This window comes from Pelmatolapia mariae, linkage group LG6, assembly GCF_036321145.2.
Source record: "Pelmatolapia mariae isolate MD_Pm_ZW linkage group LG6, Pm_UMD_F_2, whole genome shotgun sequence".
NCBI classification, from domain to species: Eukaryota; Metazoa; Chordata; class Actinopteri; order Cichliformes; family Cichlidae; genus Pelmatolapia; species Pelmatolapia mariae.
Window position 1 is genome coordinate 12,552,018 of NC_086232.1, and position 19,351 is coordinate 12,571,368.

The 19,351-nt window shown below is 39.4% G+C and overlaps 2 protein-coding genes and 1 long non-coding RNA gene across 3 annotated transcripts; all 3 read right to left on the minus strand.

Annotated features, from left to right (window-relative positions):
* Positions 1-1,070: 1,070 nt before the first annotated feature.
* On the minus strand, positions 1,071-4,223 carry LOC134629674 (uncharacterized). The gene is made up of 6 exons (XM_063477200.1): positions 4,169-4,223; positions 3,388-3,618; positions 3,157-3,261; positions 2,809-3,021; positions 2,378-2,719; positions 1,071-1,210 (listed from the first exon to the last, which is right to left on the minus strand). The coding sequence occupies exons 1-6, from the start codon at positions 4,221-4,223 to the stop codon at positions 1,071-1,073; spliced, it is 1,086 nt and encodes a 361-aa protein (XP_063333270.1).
* A 5,739-nt stretch (positions 4,224-9,962) lies between these two features.
* Positions 9,963-10,856, minus strand: LOC135933100 (uncharacterized). Its single transcript, XR_010573680.1, has 3 exons — positions 10,546-10,856; positions 10,394-10,451; positions 9,963-10,230 (listed from the first exon to the last, which is right to left on the minus strand). It is a non-coding gene; the product is annotated as an uncharacterized LOC135933100 (long non-coding RNA).
* A 328-nt stretch (positions 10,857-11,184) lies between these two features.
* On the minus strand, positions 11,185-14,786 carry LOC134629675 (uncharacterized). Its single transcript, XM_063477201.1, has 6 exons — positions 14,713-14,786; positions 13,082-13,363; positions 12,764-12,997; positions 12,554-12,658; positions 11,634-11,837; positions 11,185-11,531 (listed from the first exon to the last, which is right to left on the minus strand). Exons 1-6 carry the CDS (start codon positions 14,765-14,767, stop codon positions 11,185-11,187), a joined length of 1,227 nt encoding a protein of 408 aa, XP_063333271.1. The 5' UTR covers positions 14,768-14,786.
* Positions 14,787-19,351: the final 4,565 nt, after the last annotated feature.

Consider the following 19,351-nt stretch of genomic DNA (forward strand, 5'->3'; position numbering starts at 1 on the left):
GTGAGCTCCAGTGACAAAAAGGCTACAAGAGGTTAGGATGTAAGTGAGAAAAAAAACACATGATGAACGACTTTAAAGTTTTTCTGTGATGAAGAATAAATTATTATTCCTGTGAAGAGAAAAGGAGAGATTTTTTTAACCTGTTTATTATCTGAAGTTTCTCGTCTTGGAGACTGACTGGAAGTCCTCTTTTTTCTATTGCACAAAAATAAATAAATAAATAGTTAAAACATTTTGATTTTTATATAGCGCTTTTCTACACTCCTGGAGTACTCATAGCGCTCCATACAACATTCCACATTCACTCTATGCTTTGTCAGTGCTTTTTAACTAATATACACTCAAACACATTCATGCTCCGATGGACGCATCGGAGAGCAGTATCTTGCCCAAGGATATTTGACATGCAGACTGAGGGAGCCAGGAATCAAACCACCAACCTTTTGATCAACAGATGACCTGCTCTATCTCCTGAGCTACAGCCACCCCATTTCGTATCACAGTTTAACCATGACAGATATGTCAGATGAGACAGTGTTGCTTACCTCCTGCACCAGCAGACAGTGAGAGGTATTAAAAGGAGCAGAGCTGCAGAAACTCCTGCAGCTGCTGGTGTCCATGTTCCTGTGATACTTTGGACAGTGAGAGTCTTTGGAGCAGAGCTGATATCTTTGTTGGTTTTCACAGCACAGGAGTAGCTTCCTGCATTCTCCCTGCTGACTGGGTCTAGGATCAGATGTTTGTTCTGGTTCTCTCTCGGGGTCAGAGGTCGACTGTTCAAGTACCAAATGTAGTTTGTGTTGTCAGTCAGAGGACAGCTGGTACTGCAGGTCAGTGTGACTCTCTGACCCTCTGTCACCACTGCAGAAGGACTCATCTTCACTCTCAGCTCTGAAAGAAGAACATTATTAAATTATTAAAAAATATAAATATAAAGACTCCGCCTGTGTCCCTGGCGGAGTCTGGAGTTGCCCTCGGTGAGAGGCAGAGGGCTGGGGTGGGTATCTAGTTATTCCTGGTAGACAAGAGGGTCTTTCTCTGTGCCTTCTTTTCATAATTTTTATGGACTTCTATGTGTAACCAAGTGGTGGAAGGCTTCCACTGGAGTGGTTCACAGCCGAGTTTGAAGAGGCGGGAGTGAGGATAAACACCTCTAAGTCTGAGGCCACAGTCCTCAGCCAGAAAAGGGTAGTGCCCTTCTGGGTGCCTCCTGGGTGAGGTGTTTTGGGCATGTGCCACCAGGAGGAAGCCCCAGGGCAGTCCCAGGACATACTGGAGGGATTAAATCTCTTGGCTGGCTGGGAATGCCTTGGTGTTCCCCCAGATAAGCTGGCAGAGGTGGCAGGGGGGAGAGAGGTCAGTGCTTCTCTGCTTATGCTGCTGCCCCCGTGACCCAGCCCCAGATAAGCAGATAAAAAATGGATTGAAAATTGCAAAATCACAACATGGGTTATGTTGAGATTATGTTGCTGATTATATTGTTTTATACATAAGAGAGGCCCAACTCTTAGTACAGTCTGTGCCAAAAGTACTGACAGGAAACTGCATGCTTTTGCAGAGCATGGCGACTGCAGGAAGAAAGTGAAACTAAGCAGAGTGATCGAAACTTAAAGTGTGTGTGACATCTATATAAATAACCAGGCTTCCTGTTTCTACTTGAGATCTCGGCTGGCATGTCTTGGTGACTTGCTTGATCTCCATATTCTGGAATATGTAAAATTAAAGATCATTTTTTAAGCAAAGACCACTTTGAGCCGTGTCTTTCTTGGCCGTAAAGAATACAAAGAACTGGATTTAATAGTTACTCAGAAAACATCATTTTTAAATCATGTTTAGTGAGTAATGCCATATTTTAAGTGAAAAAACATAAAATTTACTGAAGCTCAGTTCTTTATTTCTGTGACATTTTAAAGGGATTGTTTACTTTATTTCACTGTATTTGTCTGACAACTGGGGGTTATTAATTTCTTTTCAGCTATTCATGCCATTATTGTTACTGTTCTAGGTACCTGCTGGTTATATAGATGTTTTTTTAATATTACACCTAGTGATATTTGTTCAATCCAACATGAAACTTGATTGACTGTCATTTTCTTAATTTCTGTGAATAGGAAAATGAATATTTGTGTGTATTTGATATATATAGCAAAGTGCTCATTATAAAATATTTGATCAAGATTAAAAAATTGTTTTATATATTTTAAAAGTCAAAAATAATGGTTTTGTCACTTGATCTGACTGTACAAAAAAACACTGAAAGGGTGAATTTTTCTACAAAAGGAAAATGTCTGTTTGCTTTTGATCCTTGCTCTGTAATGGAATATTTTCACAGTCCTGTTAATGAGTAAAGTCTGCTGAGTGAGGAGTTTAGATTTACCTGTGACAATCAAAAAGACTCCAGGCAGATCAGATTGTGTCCATCCTTCATGATCTTTGTTGAATCTGAATGTGTATCCTCCTGAGTCATTCTTCTTCAGGTTGTTGATGGTCAGGATGTGTTGGTTCTTCATGTTGTCCTGATACTCCACACGACCTGCAGCCTCAATCAGCTCTTCAACTTCCACTTTATCTTTTCTCCATTTTTTACTCCAACATTTAAACTCTGGCTTCATGTTATCAGGATGTGAGTATTCACTTGTGATGTTCACTGAAGATCCTTCCAGAGCACAGATTCTCCTGCTGACGTAATTCACTCTCCAGCAGTTTTTATCCTGAACACCTGAAATATAAATGGATTATGAGATGACTGACTGGTCTATATTTCAGGATGTCAGCGAATCAATAAAAAAGAGTATTTTTAACACATACAAACTTCTGGAGATTGAAGACGTTTGTGGCTTTTAACTGCACAAGAAAATGTGCCTCTTGAAGAGTTTTGAACTGAATAATGTTGATTCTCATAATAGTTTTGTTTGTTGTGGTACCAGAGGTAGGTAGTCTGAGGGTCTGTCAGGTTACATCTTGTACTACAAGCCAGTGTAACAAACCCAGAAATGGAAGAAGTCCTTTGAACATGAAGCTCTGTTGATAAAAGATAAATACACTTCCCGTTACTGTGCATAGATAGATTCATAAAGTTTATATAATTCATACAAATGTCGGACTCAACAAATCTGACATGTGAGTTTTGGTGGTGTTGTTTTTGTACAACTTCACCTCTGGGATATGTGATGGAGCACGGCTCATCCACTGATGTCTGTTTATAAGAACACATGTCTCCATAAGCATAAGTAACACTGAAGCAGGTTGCTGTGATGGAATCTGAAAAAAAAGTAATGCAATTAAATATTTGTAACAAGATTATTTTTATATTTAGAATTGAGATTTCTGTTCATATCGAATTTATTTATTGTCAAATAATATAGCAGAATAAACATCATGACTCACCCACAGAGACTTCAGGGGCTCTGAGATCCTCGTAGCCTTTGACAGCACAGGAGTATGTGACTGCTTCCTCACTGCTGAGCAGCTCTTGGTACCAGGGAGACCAGTCCTCATAGAGAAACTCTCTGTTCTTGTACCAGATGTAGGCTGCAGGCTTTTCAGTCAGAGGACAGCTGCTGCACATCAGTGTTACTGTCTGTCCCTCTGTGGCAGGAATCACCTTTACCTGCAGCTCTGAGAGGATGATGGATAACAACTTATACAATTATGTCATTTGGAAAGTAATAAATGAGTAAAAGTCACTGTACCTGCAACAATTTGGAGAGTAATTCTGTTGAGCCAGCAGAGTCCTGGACTGTCTGTAGTCTTCATACAGCAGTAAGTGTTTGCATCACTCTCTCTTAGATCATTGATGGTTAAAGTTGGGTTTTTCTCTTCAGACATGTTGTATGTTACACGTTGTCCATCCACAGAGAGCTCACTCTGAACATAATTTCCCTTCCATTGGATAGTGAACCATTTTCTGCTTGAAGTCAGATGTTGATGTGAGCAGTGCAGATCCACTGATGAACCTTTGAGAGCACAGATCCTGGTTTCTCCTCCATTAACACCTTTAACACAAACTTTCATTAGAAAGAAACCTTTCTGTCAAAAAGAGAGAGATATTCTGTAGTTTACATTAGGAACTAATCTGAACTCAAAGTTGTCATCTATAAATCATGTAGTAGGATTAGCTAAGGATACTTTCATTCTTAAATAGGCACTAATAAATAATCACTGATACCTGAGATGTAAATGATGACACCCACAAAGAGACGACAAGCATTCCTGAACGGCATGATTGTTGTACTACAGACTTTAACATTTAACATTGACAGTGAAAGCTTGAATAAAAAAAAAAAAAAGTAAGTCATCGGTCAGCCTAAGCTGTTCTCCTTTTCAGAGTGAAAGGTTAGGGGGGGAAAGATTGACTGTTGTTTCATATTCAGTGGTTTCACATCTTGTGCAGCTTTGAAGCTAATACCAAACTTCCTTCCTTTTCCTTTCAATCTTTTGTCGACTCTGCTGTGTGCACTTGTATTTTAAATAAATGTGCAATAAATAGTCACCTCAGGTGCTTTAAGCTGTTGAGAAGAAAGCTGTGTGTTAAAGCTTTTGTCCATATCTAATTATGGTGGTTTATGGTTTGTGATGAATACAAACGTCTGTGGTGATCAAGAAACCCCAGATTCAAGCTCACTGCATGAACTGCTGTGGAGATGCAGACTTTTTTTTGATACTGGTTACACATGGGTGCTGGGTGTGGCCTAAAAGTGGTAGCTTTTACCACATTTGAGCAACACTCAGAAGTGACAACATGTCTTCAACCACAGAGATAAACACTGTAAATTTTTAAATAAAAATTGTGTTCAACATTCACTCTTGTTGTTTCCTGCCTCAAATTCTGTGATTTATTGTTTGAATGCTGAAAAACAAGCACAATTTCAGATTCCTTTAGCACCTTCTCCCTTGTTCTGTTGTTTAGTAATTTGAGACCAGAAGGGATCATAATTACTGCTCATTGTGTCAGCAACTCCATGTTTAATGCAACAGTCTATGATGCTGAGGGATCTGATCATCTTTTCTGAGCCATTCTGCACACGTTGGTAACATTTTCTATTGTTCTCTGCTTAACCCTCAACAAGTGAGGACTGTAAATGTCATTAGTTATTTATGTTCTGTGCCAAGTTTTCACTAATCTTTCTATATTTTATACTCAGGGACAATTGATTTTAATGATTGCTGATCACTAAGAATTGTAATACTTTTGGTTTTACTGTCATATTTTTACTGTTACTATCAAGTGAGTGTGTGTGCCAAGCAGCGAGAGAACCCAAAATGCAGTACTTGGCAGACAGGCTTAACTAAACTCAAACAGCTTTATTGCTGGAGCTCAGGAACAAAAACCTAAACTGAAAACTTGAACAGAGGGAAATTTGAATAGACTTGAAAAGACATGAGGCTATGGGGGAAAGAGACACTGCTGGGGAAAACAAGGTGCAAGTGAACAGAATCAATTTTTTTTTTTTTTTTTTCCCCTGTCCCGTTTGGATCTTTAGCCATCAGAATTGTTGTCTTAAGGCCAAGAGAGATGCCAAGCGGATTTACTTTACCAAGTGGATCATCATGGCCTTGCCATATTGGTCCATTTGATTGACCTTTATTATAATTATGTATTTATTTTATTTTCGGTTGTTACAGTCGGGACAGACATGACTGGGGGATAGGACAGGGAGAAAGAATGAAAGAAAGAGAGGGAGAGAAAGAAAAATAGAGGGGAGAAGAGATGGTGAGAAAGGGGAGAAGAAAGAAAGAGAAAACAAACAAAACACCTGGATCACCTGTATGGAGAAAAAAAAAACAGAAGAGAAAACAAACAAACAAAAAACAGCAACATAATAAATACAGCACCATCACAATAAACTAGCTAGCAGTAGATAACAGTAGATACTAAATATTAAATGTTATTGTGCAGCACGCAAGATAGACAGCGCACAATGTGCTTTGAGGTAGCCAAGAAAGGTGTAGTTTGTGTCTGTGAACACCCGTGTGCACACCTGTGTGGATCAGCATGCTTGTATTCCAAAGGTTTCTCCATGTAACGGTCTGCTAGGGAGTGTGGGGAGCCATAGCCCCGTCCCCCAGGCCATGAAGCAGGTATGGAGGGGATCCAGGCCCCAGACATCTAGAGGCCCCAGAGGCCCCAGAGTACGAGGACCCAAGGAGGAGGGGAGATAGGCCTCCGTACTTTGGAGGGCCTGAGATGTTCCCAGAGAGGTGGAGTCTAAGACCCAACCTGACATACAGACACAGACGAACAGGCGCACGCAGACTCAAACGTGTATTCCCACCCCCATATACACAACCAAATACTCGGCACTTACCCAACGTGTAGACAGACACAAATAGACACTGCACAGACAATCACACTCCCCAAACATACTCTATATCCCAGGTCCAGGTACCCCCGCCCCCAGAGGGGCAAGCCGCACCTAGACCCAGGAGGTGTAACCCTTCTCTCTGGGGTGGAGGCAAGCGGACCGCCTCCTTATCTGCAGTAGTAGGGAGGCCCTGCATCACAGACCCCAATCTGACGGCCAGCACCTCCTCCCAGCCCCCCAGCCCTGACGGCTAACAGAACCGGGGTGAGTGAAGACCCCAAACCTCCCTCTGCCCACTCATATGTAGTGTTGCTGTGTGCTGTTCTAAAGTGCATTTAAAACACAGGAGGGCATGGTGCTTCCTGCCAGAGAGCAGCACGGCTCCTCCCGAAAACCCTCAGTGTCTATATGCATTAAAATTGAGGGTAGGGCACCAGCGCCAGAGGTGGGTTGGAATACACCGACCATCCTCTGGATGCTGTAAAACGTGCCCACCCCCAAGGCCCTATATGTATGTGTTATGTGAGAGTGTGAGTAATGTGGATGTCTAGGTTGCAGAATAAAATTGAGGCACAGGTGGCCAGAAGGGGACAGAGGGGGAGTGCCTCCCCTGCACCCTGGTGACATATCTGCACCCCAAGTCCTGCGTGTGTGGGTGGGTGTGGTAGAGCGGGAAGAGGGAGGTAGCTGAGGATGGGGAGGGAAGAAAGGGAGGGGCAAGCGGCCCCTCCCTGGGGCCAGCTCCCCCGCTGACCCCAGTAGGCACCCCCAACTCTGGAACCCACCAGGGCAAGGGGGCCCAGGCCCATCCGGACCGGGGCCCACAGCAGCAGCACCGCCCAGCCCTACAGAGTCCGAGGCAGCCCACCCGACTCCACCGCAGAGAAAACTGCACCCACCCCATCATCCAATCATCTCCCAAACTACACAAGACAATAGACACCCAGGTTGAGTTCATTCTCTACCTCTCCTATATCTCTCCCCCACCTGCAAAGTGAGCTCCTGTAGAGAGGAGACCACCTGCAAAGATATAACAGCCTCCCCACCAGTTAGAGAGCCCCCTAGTTGAACAGAATCAATTAATGAAAACGAGCAAAGAAAAACTGAACACAACACACACAGGGCAAAAGACTATCAAAATAAAACAGGGAACCAACACTTTAGACAGAGACTAACACCTGATTTTGACAGGCCAAAGTAAACACAAAGACAAACTCACTAAACATGGACGCAGAAATGTAGATGAGGCATAGACAACACAGGAGGACCAGAAAAACTTGAGAATAACAAAGAAAACGATGAATACAAAATCAGAATGAAAACCTAACCAAAGCAAAGGTAATATTTAAACTAAAAACTACAAAACAGTCAAATGGGAAATATCAAACAGAAAACTGAGTCCCAAACAGAAAACGCTGGGTACAAAACCCAGGATCATGCATTAGCATTAACGCTCATGATAAACATGGACAAATAATAACACCTTTAACAGAAACTTTCATTAGAAAACAGCTTCATTATCTCATCCATCTTTTTTTACCTTTCTATTAATAATCTTTTGGCATCTGTGACCCTCAACCTGCTGTCCCAGCATGCAACAGCAAAGAGGATGGCACTGACCACAACAGACTCATAGAAAATCCTGAGCATTGTCCGATACATGTTAAAAGATCTCAGCTGCTTCAGAAGATAGATACGACTCAGGTCCTTCCTGCAGAATGCAGTGGTGCTTTTAACCCAGTCCAGTTTATTTTCTGACATGAGTGTGTTGCTGATCACTTTGGCAGACACAAAGTGTTGAAGACGCAGATATTGTGGCCTTCCTGTCAGGTAATCCACAGTCCAGGACACAAGAGAGGCATCCACATGCGTCAGCTTATCACCCAGGAAGGTTGGCCTGATGGTATGAACTGGAAAAGTCGAAAAACATAACCTTCACAGTGCTCGCTGGCTGGTCCACATGGGCATAGACACAGTTTATCAGGTAGATGATGGCAACCTCAACTCCAAGGCATCACTTGGAGCTGAAGCAGATTCTGATGTGGTTATTATTATAAGGTTATTATAGTTAACTAAAACTTAGCTAAGAACTAAAAGTAGATGTGTTTTTTTTTTTGTTTGTTTGTTTTGCAGTTTGAGACACGTTCACTAGAGGGCAATATTATCATATCTCATGATACAGTAATGCTGAGGGATTTAATCATGTTTGCTGAGTTATCCTGCTGGTATTGGTAACATTTTCTATTGTGGTCTGCCTACCTGTTATCAAGTCTGCACAGCAGAAGATAACATGAAATGTTATATGGCAGGTTTTCACAGTGGTTAGCACTGTTGCCTCACAGCAAGAAAGTCCAGAGTTCAATTCCACCACCTGGTCGGAGCCTTTCTGTGGAGTTTGCATGTTCTTTCCATGTTTGCATGGGTTCTTGTTCCTCCCACGTTCCAAAGACATGCAGTTAGTGGGGTTGGTAATTCTAAATTGTGCATTTGAGTGCGAATGGTTGTCTGTCTCTATGTGTTAGCCCTGTGACAAACTGGACAGACCCTGTCCAGGGTGTACCCTGCCTCTTACCCTGTGGTAGCTGGGATAGGCTCCAGCACCCCCACAACCCTGACAAGGATAAGCAGAAGAGAATGGATAGATGGAATCATTGGTTGCAGGAAACTCACCTTAAAGCAGACCCGGTTTTACACGTATTTGCACTTGTTTTCTGCCATTTGTGTGCGGTTATAATGGTGGATGTTCATATGACAAAAATTCTAAATGTTTAGGTTAATAACATATAATTAATTAATATTAGAAATAACATCATTGCTTATATAACCTTGGAATTTTTCAGTAAAAATAAATGTGTATTTCCAATGAAAGTCGTGAAAAACATTTCTCCTAAAAATGACCCAAAGTTATCAACTTAAATATACAATTTATGTGTAATCCTGTTCTCTAAACTTTTTTCAGAATTACTCAGTATTTCAGGACACTTTTCTTCTCTCCTAAGAGATCTTGAATTATTACTCATTTATTCCATCGCACCTACCAGTAAGTATTTTCACATAATAATTACATCCTAAGTCATGGGCTTTATCAACACTGTCACCTAACTGTGTGATTTTTTGAACATTCTGATAACAAATAGTTTCTTTAAGAGATAATAATAGAATGGAAAATGGGTTATTCAGACATCAAACATTCAAAAACTTTACAGAAAAAGCTGAAGAAATAAGAGACAAATGATTATTCAGATAAATCTTCACACTAGTTGTAGCTGAAAGAATTAAACTACTACAGCGCTTTAGTTTTTTTTAAAAAAATATTTATTAATACTTATAAAGGTTATTGATTTATGTTAAGCCATTAGTGGTTCATTTATGGTTCAGGAAAAAAAAAGAAATGATGACTTTAAGTTTTAACTGTTCAGTTTGGAAGCTCTAAACCACGCAGAAAGCAACAACACAAAGCTCACAAGTAGGACAGTTTGCATGTTATACAAAGTTAGCAATAACATTTTTACATTGTCTTATACTTTGCACATGCATTTCATGATCAAACATCTTTAAATTGAAAACCACAAGCATTTCCACTTTTCTACTCATTTCTACTGTATTCTACGTGCCATTTTAGAGTGTGATTGTTTTACACTCTGTACACAACAGCTGTGGTGCTTTTTGAGATTTTTTCTGTTTAAAAAGCAGTGACTCAGTATTGGATGTTAGAGTATAGATCAGCTTTATTGGAATAGAGTTCAGCTTGATTGGGATAGACTTCGCTTTCATTGGAGTAGAGGTCACCTTCATTGCAGTAGAGGTCACCTTGATTCGAGTAAAGTTCACCTTCATTGGAATAGAGATGAGCTGGTTGGTGTGTATTGACAGGCATTCTGCTGTGGTGAGCTGAGAAGTTTTCATATATGGGATTATGGTTGACCTGAGGAGACCAAAAAACATAACCTCCCATATGGTACACATTTTACACCATATGGAAGGTTAAGATATTGGTGAGATAAACAAGACAAAAAAAATCTATCCACACAAAGGATAAATGATCAAGTAAAAGAAAAAGAGGATTGTGGATGCACTGTGTTGTGTACCTGCTGTTTTTTGTCTGATATTTCACTCTTTGGAGAATGACTGGAAGCCCTCTTTTTTCTGAGTGTAAAACATGAAAGGATATGACTGAATAACAGATTTCAAATCAGAGTTTGAACATGATTGATCTAAAAGAGAACACAGTGATGCTCACCTCCGGCAGCAGAACACAGTGAGAAGTATTATTATTATTAACAGGAGAGCTGCAAAACCTCCTGCAGCTGCTGGCAGCCATTGAGCTGTGGTGTTATCCTTGTTAGTTTGAACACCACAGGAATAATTTCTTATATTCTCCCTGCTGACTGGGTCTAGGATCAGATGTTTGTTGTGGGTCTCTGTCATGTTCAGAGGTCGACTGTTCAAGTACCAAATGTAGTTTGTGTTGTCAGTCAGAGGACAGCTGGTACTGCAGGTCAGTGTGACTCTCTGACCCTCTGTCACCACTGCAGAAGGACTCATCTTCACTCTCAGCTCTGAAAGAGGAACATTATTAAATAATTAAAAACTATAAATCTCATAAAAATTTCCCAGTTACCTTTTTAAAAAAAAAATATAGGATAGCATTTTGATGGGTAATGTGATACAGGTCAATTCGTGTGAAAAGCAAAGGACAGTCAACAGTTTTACAAGCAGCACTTATTCTTAGACCAGCTAAAATGTGATGATCAGTGAAATTTTGCTGATAACACTTTTACATTCAGTTTTGTTTGCTCAGGTTTACATTAGGCTTTTTAGGCTTTTTAGTGTAAAACATTGAGGCTCTTACATGAATGACACATCTTAGGTTATCTTGTTAGGAGACTTTACCTGTGACAATCAAAAAGACTCCAGGCAGTTTCAGTTCTTTATCATTTTGTTTCAGGATGAATGTGTATCCTCCTGAGTCATTCTTCTTCAGGTTGTTGATGGTCAGGGTGTGTTGGTTCTTCATGTTGTCGTGATACTCCACACGGCCTGAAGGCTCAATCGGTTTTTCAAGTTCCTTATCACCTGTTCTCCATTTTTTATTCCATAATTTAAACTCTGGTTTCATGTAATCAGGATGTGAGTATTTACTGATTAGGCTGACTGAAGATCCTTCCAGAGCACAGATTCTCTTGCTGACATAATTCACTCTCCAGCAGTTTTTATCCTGAACACCTGAAATACAGATGGAAGATTTAAAGTTGACTGTGGTGTCTGCATGTTGAGATAACAGCTTTTTATTAATTAACAGAATTAACAGTTTTCTTTGATACTCACAGACTTCATCAGATTGAAGATGCTCGTGACCTTTAATTGCACAGTAAAAGTTGTTTTTCAAAGAACTTGGAGTTGAAATGCTCCTTACATTTTCCCTATAAAGTTTTCCATTTTCATACCACACATAGACAGTTTGAGGGTCGATCAGAGGACATGAGGTGCTACAGGTCAGTGTGTTCCCAGGTGTCTTTACAACATGTACCACTGAAGAGATGATAAATACAGTTTCGTCAGTCACTATGTTATTAATATGCATATTTTATACGTGTATGTATGTCAGTTACATGGTTTTGTGTATGGGAGCAGATTTGTAGAGGTGAGTCCAAAGAACAACGGTACTTGAACTCACTTCTCTTTTCCTTATAAGAGAGGAGTCTGTGTACTCATTCTGTCTTTTCCTCATCAGGGATGTTTTCAGTTTAATACATTTTCATTGACTGCATCCACACAATTCAACAATAATCTTGGCCTTCTACTTTTTTCACCCAAAGCATTATGTCATTCACGTGTGACCTGTAACATGAAATTGTTTCATTTAAAAAAAACTACTGATTGCTGCCAGTGCTACCCCTCAGCTTCTTAGTAGATGTACCTATGGTGTTAATGTGAAAATCCTAGTTGAATTCATTCCTGAATTATTGCAATCACAAAATTTTCAGAAAACTAGAACTTTGACCTTGACCTTGAGGTCAGTGTCACTGAGATTCAAACTCATCAAAGATTTTTAGCACATGTGCCTTTTGTAGCAATTTGGAAATCCTACGTTGCCTCATTCTCGCATTCACAAATCTCGGTGTCCATGCCAACTGCCAATAACATCTTTTAACCCTTCAGCCTTTTACAGCTGAGGGGATTCAAAAAAGTGAATGTAGAAACTGTGTTTTTCAGAGATCAGTAAGAAGATGTGTTTGTGTGTTCACCTCTTGGAAATGTGATGGAACAAGGCTCATGTTCTGATCCCTGCTGATAAGGACACATTTCGCTTTTAGTGTAAGTCACATTGAAGCATGTTGATGTGATGGAATCTGGATGAAAAAAATATTAGAATATTGAGTACGTTTACTGAGAATTATTTGACTTAGTTTATTTATAGTAGTTTATTTTGTAACACACTGAACATCATGACTCACCCACAGAGACTTCAGGGGCTCTGAGATCCTCGTAGCCTTTGACAGCACAGGAGTATGTGACTGCTTCCTCACTGCTGAGCAGCTCTTGGTACCAGGGAGACCAGTCCTCATAGAGAAACTCTCTGTTCTTGTACCAGATGTAGGCTGCAGGCTTTTCAGTCAGAGGACAGCTGCTGCTGCACATCAGTGTTACTGTCTGTCCCTCTGTGGCAGGAATCACCTTTACCTGCAGCTCTGAGAGGATCGTTAATAGAAATAATATCAATACACTGATTATTCATAAATGAGTTCTTCACACGTTTGATAAAATCACTGTACCTGCAACACTGAGAGAAATTCCCCTTTGGCCGCAGTCTGATTTGTCAGCAGGTTCTCTGCAGCAGTAAATGTTTGCATCATTCTCTGCTAGATTGTTGACTGTCAGAGTCAAGTTACTATCTGCTGACATGCTGTACTTTCCATCTGCAGAGGTCTCAATCTTGAAGCCCCCCCTGTGTACACTGTACCAGTTCATGCTTGAAGTTGGATGTTGATGTGAGCAGGACAGATTCACTGATGAACCTTTCAAGGCACAGATGCTGTTTGTTTGTCCCTGAACACCTTTAACAGAACATTTGATTAGCAAGCATCTGTGCAGATTTACACAATTTCTGTAACATTGATCTCTATACCAACAAGTCAGGGCAGTTGTACAGTGATAATGCAAATGATTAACTTGTACTTTAATGACCTCATCAAGATAGAATTAGTGAAAGTCCCTTCAACTAAAAGCTCTTATCCTGTTTTATCTAATCTTTTTTGACTTTGCACAATTTGGCTACACCTGAAATGTTTTGCAGTCTTAAATTGAACAAAATATATCCTCCCTGAGAGATGGAGAACAAAGATCCAAAACAAACATCTGGCTTCTGAAAAACACGACTGCTTTAAATTTCAGCTTTTAGTCAGAATGTTTGATTGTTTGATCTTCTAAATACTCCAGATGCTGTTCGGGTAAAATAAAGGAGGTGAAATTCAGAAGTGTCCTGCTTAAAAGAAAGATGCCAATTAGAGAATGGACAGAGAGATAAAGGCAAATGTGTAGACAGAGTGCATGCAACACCATATATACCAGTCAAAAGTTTGGACAGAATGACTCTAAATCCCTGAAATGTCTCTGTACACATAATGCGTTAACGGGTTAACTGCGCTAACATGTTGTCGTTGTGCAGCTCCACACACGGGGCATATATATATATTTATATATATGTATGTGTTAGGGCTGTCAACGTTAACACATTAATATGTCATTATGATATCGTAATGACATATTAATGTGTTAACGTTGACAGCTCTAATGCCACAATGGAACGTAACAGTTCTTGCTTTTTATTTTCTCTTTTTCTCACAGTTTTAAGCTTCTACATGGTTGTGACTGGTAGAAGACCACAGTTTGGGTTACAGTAGTTCTCCAGCACATTTTAAAATGTGCTGATCATATGTTTTTAATTGTAACACAGAGTGATCGTTTACTGATATGAATTTGAGACAAGCTTGGAATGAGAGACTCACCTCACTATGGCCTAAACCCAGTACTTCATAGCACTGATGCAAAGGAACATTTAGTACATCAATTTTTAGAAACTAACAGCTTTCATAAAACTGCAGTATTTGATAGAATGGAAAGGTGAACAATCTGATAAACCAGTTGTAACAAATACAAAAACAGGCTATTTTTCTGTGGTGATTTAAAAAAAAGAGATAAGTGACTGTGAAAGGACAGGAGGACTGACCTTATAGAGTCAAAGTAAAATCGTTATTATGGCTTAAAATAAACAACAGTAAAATTTAAAACAACCTCAAATATCTACAACCATAAACTGTTACCTATGCATTAATGCAGCATTTACACTGATACATACAAAGTGGACAATGAATTAAGGCATCAGGAAAAACAGAATCTTTCCTACCTGAGAGACAGAGAACAAAAACCCAGAACAAACATTCAGCTTCTGTGAAGAACATGGCTGTTGCAGACTGCGCTGTCTTATCAGAAAGTTGATTTGTAAGTTTTCAAAAAACTCAACTGCTGTCTTATTAGAGAGTGAATGCTTAAAACCAGAAGTCATCTTCTTAAAACTGTGAAGTCTGATGACAGAATGGACAAAGAAATTAGGGCAAATGTGTTTGCATGCAACACCTTCAGATCACTTCCTCTTGTGGAGAGACGAAACCTCAACCAAAGTGTCAAAGTAGTGTACCAGCTGTTTCACATATTTCTATATCTCTGTATATCTATCTCTCTAGGTATTTATTACTATACACATATATATATATATATATAGTTATATGCATGACTTAATTCTATGGGGTTTTTTTTGTTTGTTTGTTTTTTAATGTTTCCATGTTGTCAGATTGAGAAAAGGTACATGTGGTTTGGTTGTCATTTTGTGGTCCAGATAAAACTGAGAAGAAAACCCACAGACACAGAGACTTTGAACTTTTAATGTTCAATTCAAAAGCATTTCAAGCTCACACACATGAAAACTTTATGAAACAACAGTTTTTTGTCTTGCTTTTAGTACAACATTTTGAATTAGTGCGTTTACTGCCAAATATTTCTAAAGTCAGAAGTCAGCCATGTTTTTTCTTTTCCACTGATTTTTATCATGTGTTTTATGCAGAGTTTAAAAACAGATACACCAGTTGTGATGCTGAAGTCATACAAAAGTCACTCAACTACAGAGGTGTTGGGTCTGTGCTTCCACAGGCCCCGCTAGTTTAGAAACTTATACTTGTTAACAAAAGAAACAAGACAATCAGTGATCAATGTGAGTGTGAGAATGTGTGTGTGTGTGTGTATGTGAGTGTGAGAATGTGTGTGTGTGTGTATGTGAGTGTGAGAATGTGTTTGGGGGTACGTTTGTGTGACCTCCTGCTCACAAAAGAATCATAAAAGCAGGAAGCTCACTACACAAGAAAACAGAACTTTCAGATAGGATGTGCCTAATAAAACACTTCAGCCTCCCCCACCAACAAACTGGCTGGAGAGGTGGTCAGAGACAAAGGAATGTCTTTGATCCTACAGTTTGAACTAAGACTTACAAATTTAAGTAACACAATGACAACATTTAACAATTTGACTCCAACAAGAGGAATGCTATTTTTTAATATATGGTGACAAACTTTATTGAGCATAAAGTTGGAGTAGAGCCTGCTGTTCCAAAACCAGGATGGAAACAACTTCCTCTCTGAGGGTGTGTGGAGCAACTCAATGAGTGGATGTTTGGACTGCTTCTCTTTTCAGAATTGCTTTCTTGAGAGGGTAAGAGAAGTCTACAGGGCTGTTGTTTTTCTTTGAGACGAAGATGTTCAGGTTTTGGTTGAGAGAGGTGTGGTATCGAATTACTTGTTGGCAGCTGTCTCTCCGTCGTTTGTATCCTCAGTGTGGATCTGTTGCCCACCTCCTTAATTCCAAATGAACAGATCATCTTAGTTGCAAAGACATCAGACTCCAACATGTTCAGTCTCTTTAAAGACAGACATTTATACATATGAATGACCCTTTGAAAGACATTTCAGGGTCTAAAAGAATTAAATATGGCAATGATTCATGTACTATTATTGTCCCAGCTCAGTTACACATGATGTGCTTTGACTGCAGTGCTCATACTGCCTGCCTAAATAACAGTGGACAATGGAACAAGTGAGTTGCAGGCTCAGGCCAGTGGTTCAAGGAAGCAGTAGAAGGCTAGTGACAGTGGTTACAGTAAACAATGATCTGCAGGTCGTGACACAAATGAACAGCTAGTCACAGATAGTGCTGTAGATAGCAACCAGCAAACAGCTCTGCATGGCCGTGTGAAAATGGACTTGTAAACAGTGCAGGAGGATGACGAAGTGAAATGCAGAAGCTGAGGCAAATCAAAGCAGTGGACAGGCAAGGTGAATGAAAACTGAAGCTGTAAATCAAAGCAAGATTTCAGGTTATTTGAATGCTGTAAATGTTGAAAAAGAAGAAGAAATGTTCGAGGGTGTTTCGTTGTTACATTTCTCAGTTCTCAAAGAATGATGATCAGCGAGCACATTCCTTACAGGAGACCAATTACTTTTTCCATGAACCCATTGAAAGACAGTCTTTAGAAATCACAGACAATCCCTGATGGAGACATGTTCATATATTGTGTTTTAAAGATAAGGAGAGTATAGGAGAATAGAAACTTTAAATGTGATAGAGGGATAGAGAAAGGTGAGCAATGTTACATGAGCTCAGTACAGAAAAAGACATTGCTGTGCTCCTTCTACAGGAAATGCATGGCTTATTAGATAATGAAGTTGAATGGGGCATGAGTAAGAGAGGACGGTTCTTTCTAAATCATGTTACACATCTTAGTGCAGATGTAGCAGTTTTATTTCCTCAGCACCTTCAGTTACCACGTTATCAAATCCAACTTAATATTTCACTAATTCAGTTCAGTTTTATTTATATAGCAACAAATCACAACTAAATGTGCCTCAAGGTGCTTTATAGTGTAAGAGCAAGCACATGGCGACAGGGGGAAGGAAAAACTCCCTTTTAACAGGAAGAAACCTCCAGCAGAACCAGGCTCAGGCAGAGGGAGCCATATGCTGTGACCAGTTAGGGGTGGGGGCAGTGGGACAGGACAGAAGCCACACTACAGAAGAGAACCAGAGATTAATGATTAAATGCAGCCTGGTGTATCAACTCTTAGGAAGTGCGAAGAGGTGAGTGAAGAAAAAAGTGTATAATTAGTTAATAATTAATAATAAAGTGTACAATTCATCTGATTTCCAGCGATTCAACTTGTCACTTTAATGCAGTAATGTAAGTTTTTACAACTTGACAAAATGTTGTCTCTGTTGGATGTGTTTACAGATACAACAAAATGTCCTGCTTTTCTCAATGTATCAAATGGGGAAAATTAAAAAAAAAAAGTCCTATGCACTGTGTTGAATACCTAACATCTAACAACTCATGCAATAACTCATTCCTTCAAAAACACAGGAAGTCTCTGCAAGCTAATCAAGGCCATGGTACATGTGTGAATGTTGCACAATGGAAGAAGTGTGGCATGCAAAGATGAGAAAAATGTCATCTTATGCATCAGCACCAGCCATGTGTGAAATGACTGCTGTGTACAAAAAAAGAAATGCACCCAAAACACAAAAAGGACTGGCAGTTGAAACAAACAGAAAAGACTGTCTAACCACAGATAATTTAACACAAAGGAACACCAGAAATTTAAAACTGTAAAAGCAGAAATACATGATGAACAATCAAAGAAGATAAAAACTGACAGAGAGAGGCATTTCTATTTATACACATTAGAAACAGAGTAAAGCAAAGAATAGCATGGCAGGAAACAGAAAAACAAACGATGCACTCTTACAGAGATGCTTTGGTCCATGCATTCTTGCTGTTTCTGTTTCATGCAGGCTTTATGAATGCAGACAGCAAAATGCAGGGTGAAAATGTGAAACATATGAAAATATGAATTCATTAGTAAGGCTGGAATACCACAAATTTCTATCAATCACAAAAGTGAAAACAGTTTGATCTGAGTACAACAGCTTAGCCTCCAATCTTATAAAACTGGACAGACTTTGGATATTTTGCTTAAAGCTGAGATGTTGATCATAAATAATGCCCAGGTTTCAAGCAGATTGTTTTGTGTATGTCATTGTTTGTTCAAAGTAGGGAGTGTGTGTGTTTGGGAGGCGTTAAGTAAAGTTGTAAGATGATAATAGCAGACACCTGTGTACTTATGTATGTATGTCTTATTATAGATTACTCTCAATTAAAATGTTGTTCATAAGGACAGGCAAAGCAGCATTGTTTTTTTTTGTTTGTTTTTTTTTTTTTCTTGCCAAAATCAGATGTTTATATAATAAATTTTTGCCTTCCATTATCTTAAAGAGCTGCTCATTAAGTAAAAGTAACTTAGCGATGGGGCGGTAGTTATGGACTAAGCCAGACACAGAATCACAAGGGAGGGAGGAATGGGGATTCAAGGAATAACACAAACCAGACTAAAACCAAGAACAGAAATAAACAAGAGAATTAAAACCTGAAAATACAAATATAAAGAAACACACCAGAATATGCTGCTCCAAGAAAGCACAAAACCAGAAACCCTTAACACTTTCCAAGAAAACCCTGAATGCAACACCCATAAAACTAAGAAACAAGACAAATGTAAATATAATATATGCAGAATATAGAATCATGAAACAAAGATAATCAAAAATACAAAACTAGAAAAACCTGAATCATCCCAAAACTCCTCAACCAAGACCCAGGGACCATGTTTAGCCAGATTAGTTCATTAATTTTCATATGGCCTGACTTTGTGCATATGTGCTCTGACTGATGTCCATACAATCGTTTAAATTGCGCTTAAAAACTCAGTTGCTTAATCTAACCTTTGAAGCAAAAGTTCAGACTTCCACCTGGCCTGCATTTATGCTACATAACTTTAACTGTTGCTGTAACTATAACTGTTTTTGTTGTCTTTTGTTATAACCTGCATTGCGGCACTTTTGTGAAGCACTTTGATGGACACAGGTCCTTTTTAAATGTGCTATAGA

What these genes read in the sequence shown, in the direction of transcription:
- LOC134629674 (XM_063477200.1), bottom strand. Translation starts at nt 4,223, where the DNA reads ATGCCGTTCAGGAATGCTTGTCGTCTCTTTGTGGGTGTCATCATTTAC. An exon ending in CTCCATCACATATCCCAGAG is followed by an intron (nt 3,022 to 3,156) that starts GTGAAGTTGTAC and finishes TTTTATCAACAG; the next exon opens with AGCTTCATGTTCAAAGGACT. An exon ending in TCTTCAATCTCCAGAAGTTT is followed by an intron (nt 2,720 to 2,808) that starts GTATGTGTTAAA and finishes TTTATATTTCAG; the next exon opens with GTGTTCAGGATAAAAACTGC.
- LOC134629675 (XM_063477201.1), bottom strand. Translation starts at nt 14,767, where the DNA reads ATGTTCTTCACAGAAGCTGAATGTTTGTTCTGGGTTTTTGTTCTCTGT. An exon ending in TTTTGTTCTCTGTCTCTCAG is followed by an intron (nt 13,364 to 14,712) that starts GTAGGAAAGATT and finishes GTTCTGTTAAAG; the next exon opens with GTGTTCAGGGACAAACAAAC. An exon ending in TCTTCAATCTGATGAAGTCT is followed by an intron (nt 11,532 to 11,633) that starts GTGAGTATCAAA and finishes TCTGTATTTCAG; the next exon opens with GTGTTCAGGATAAAAACTGC.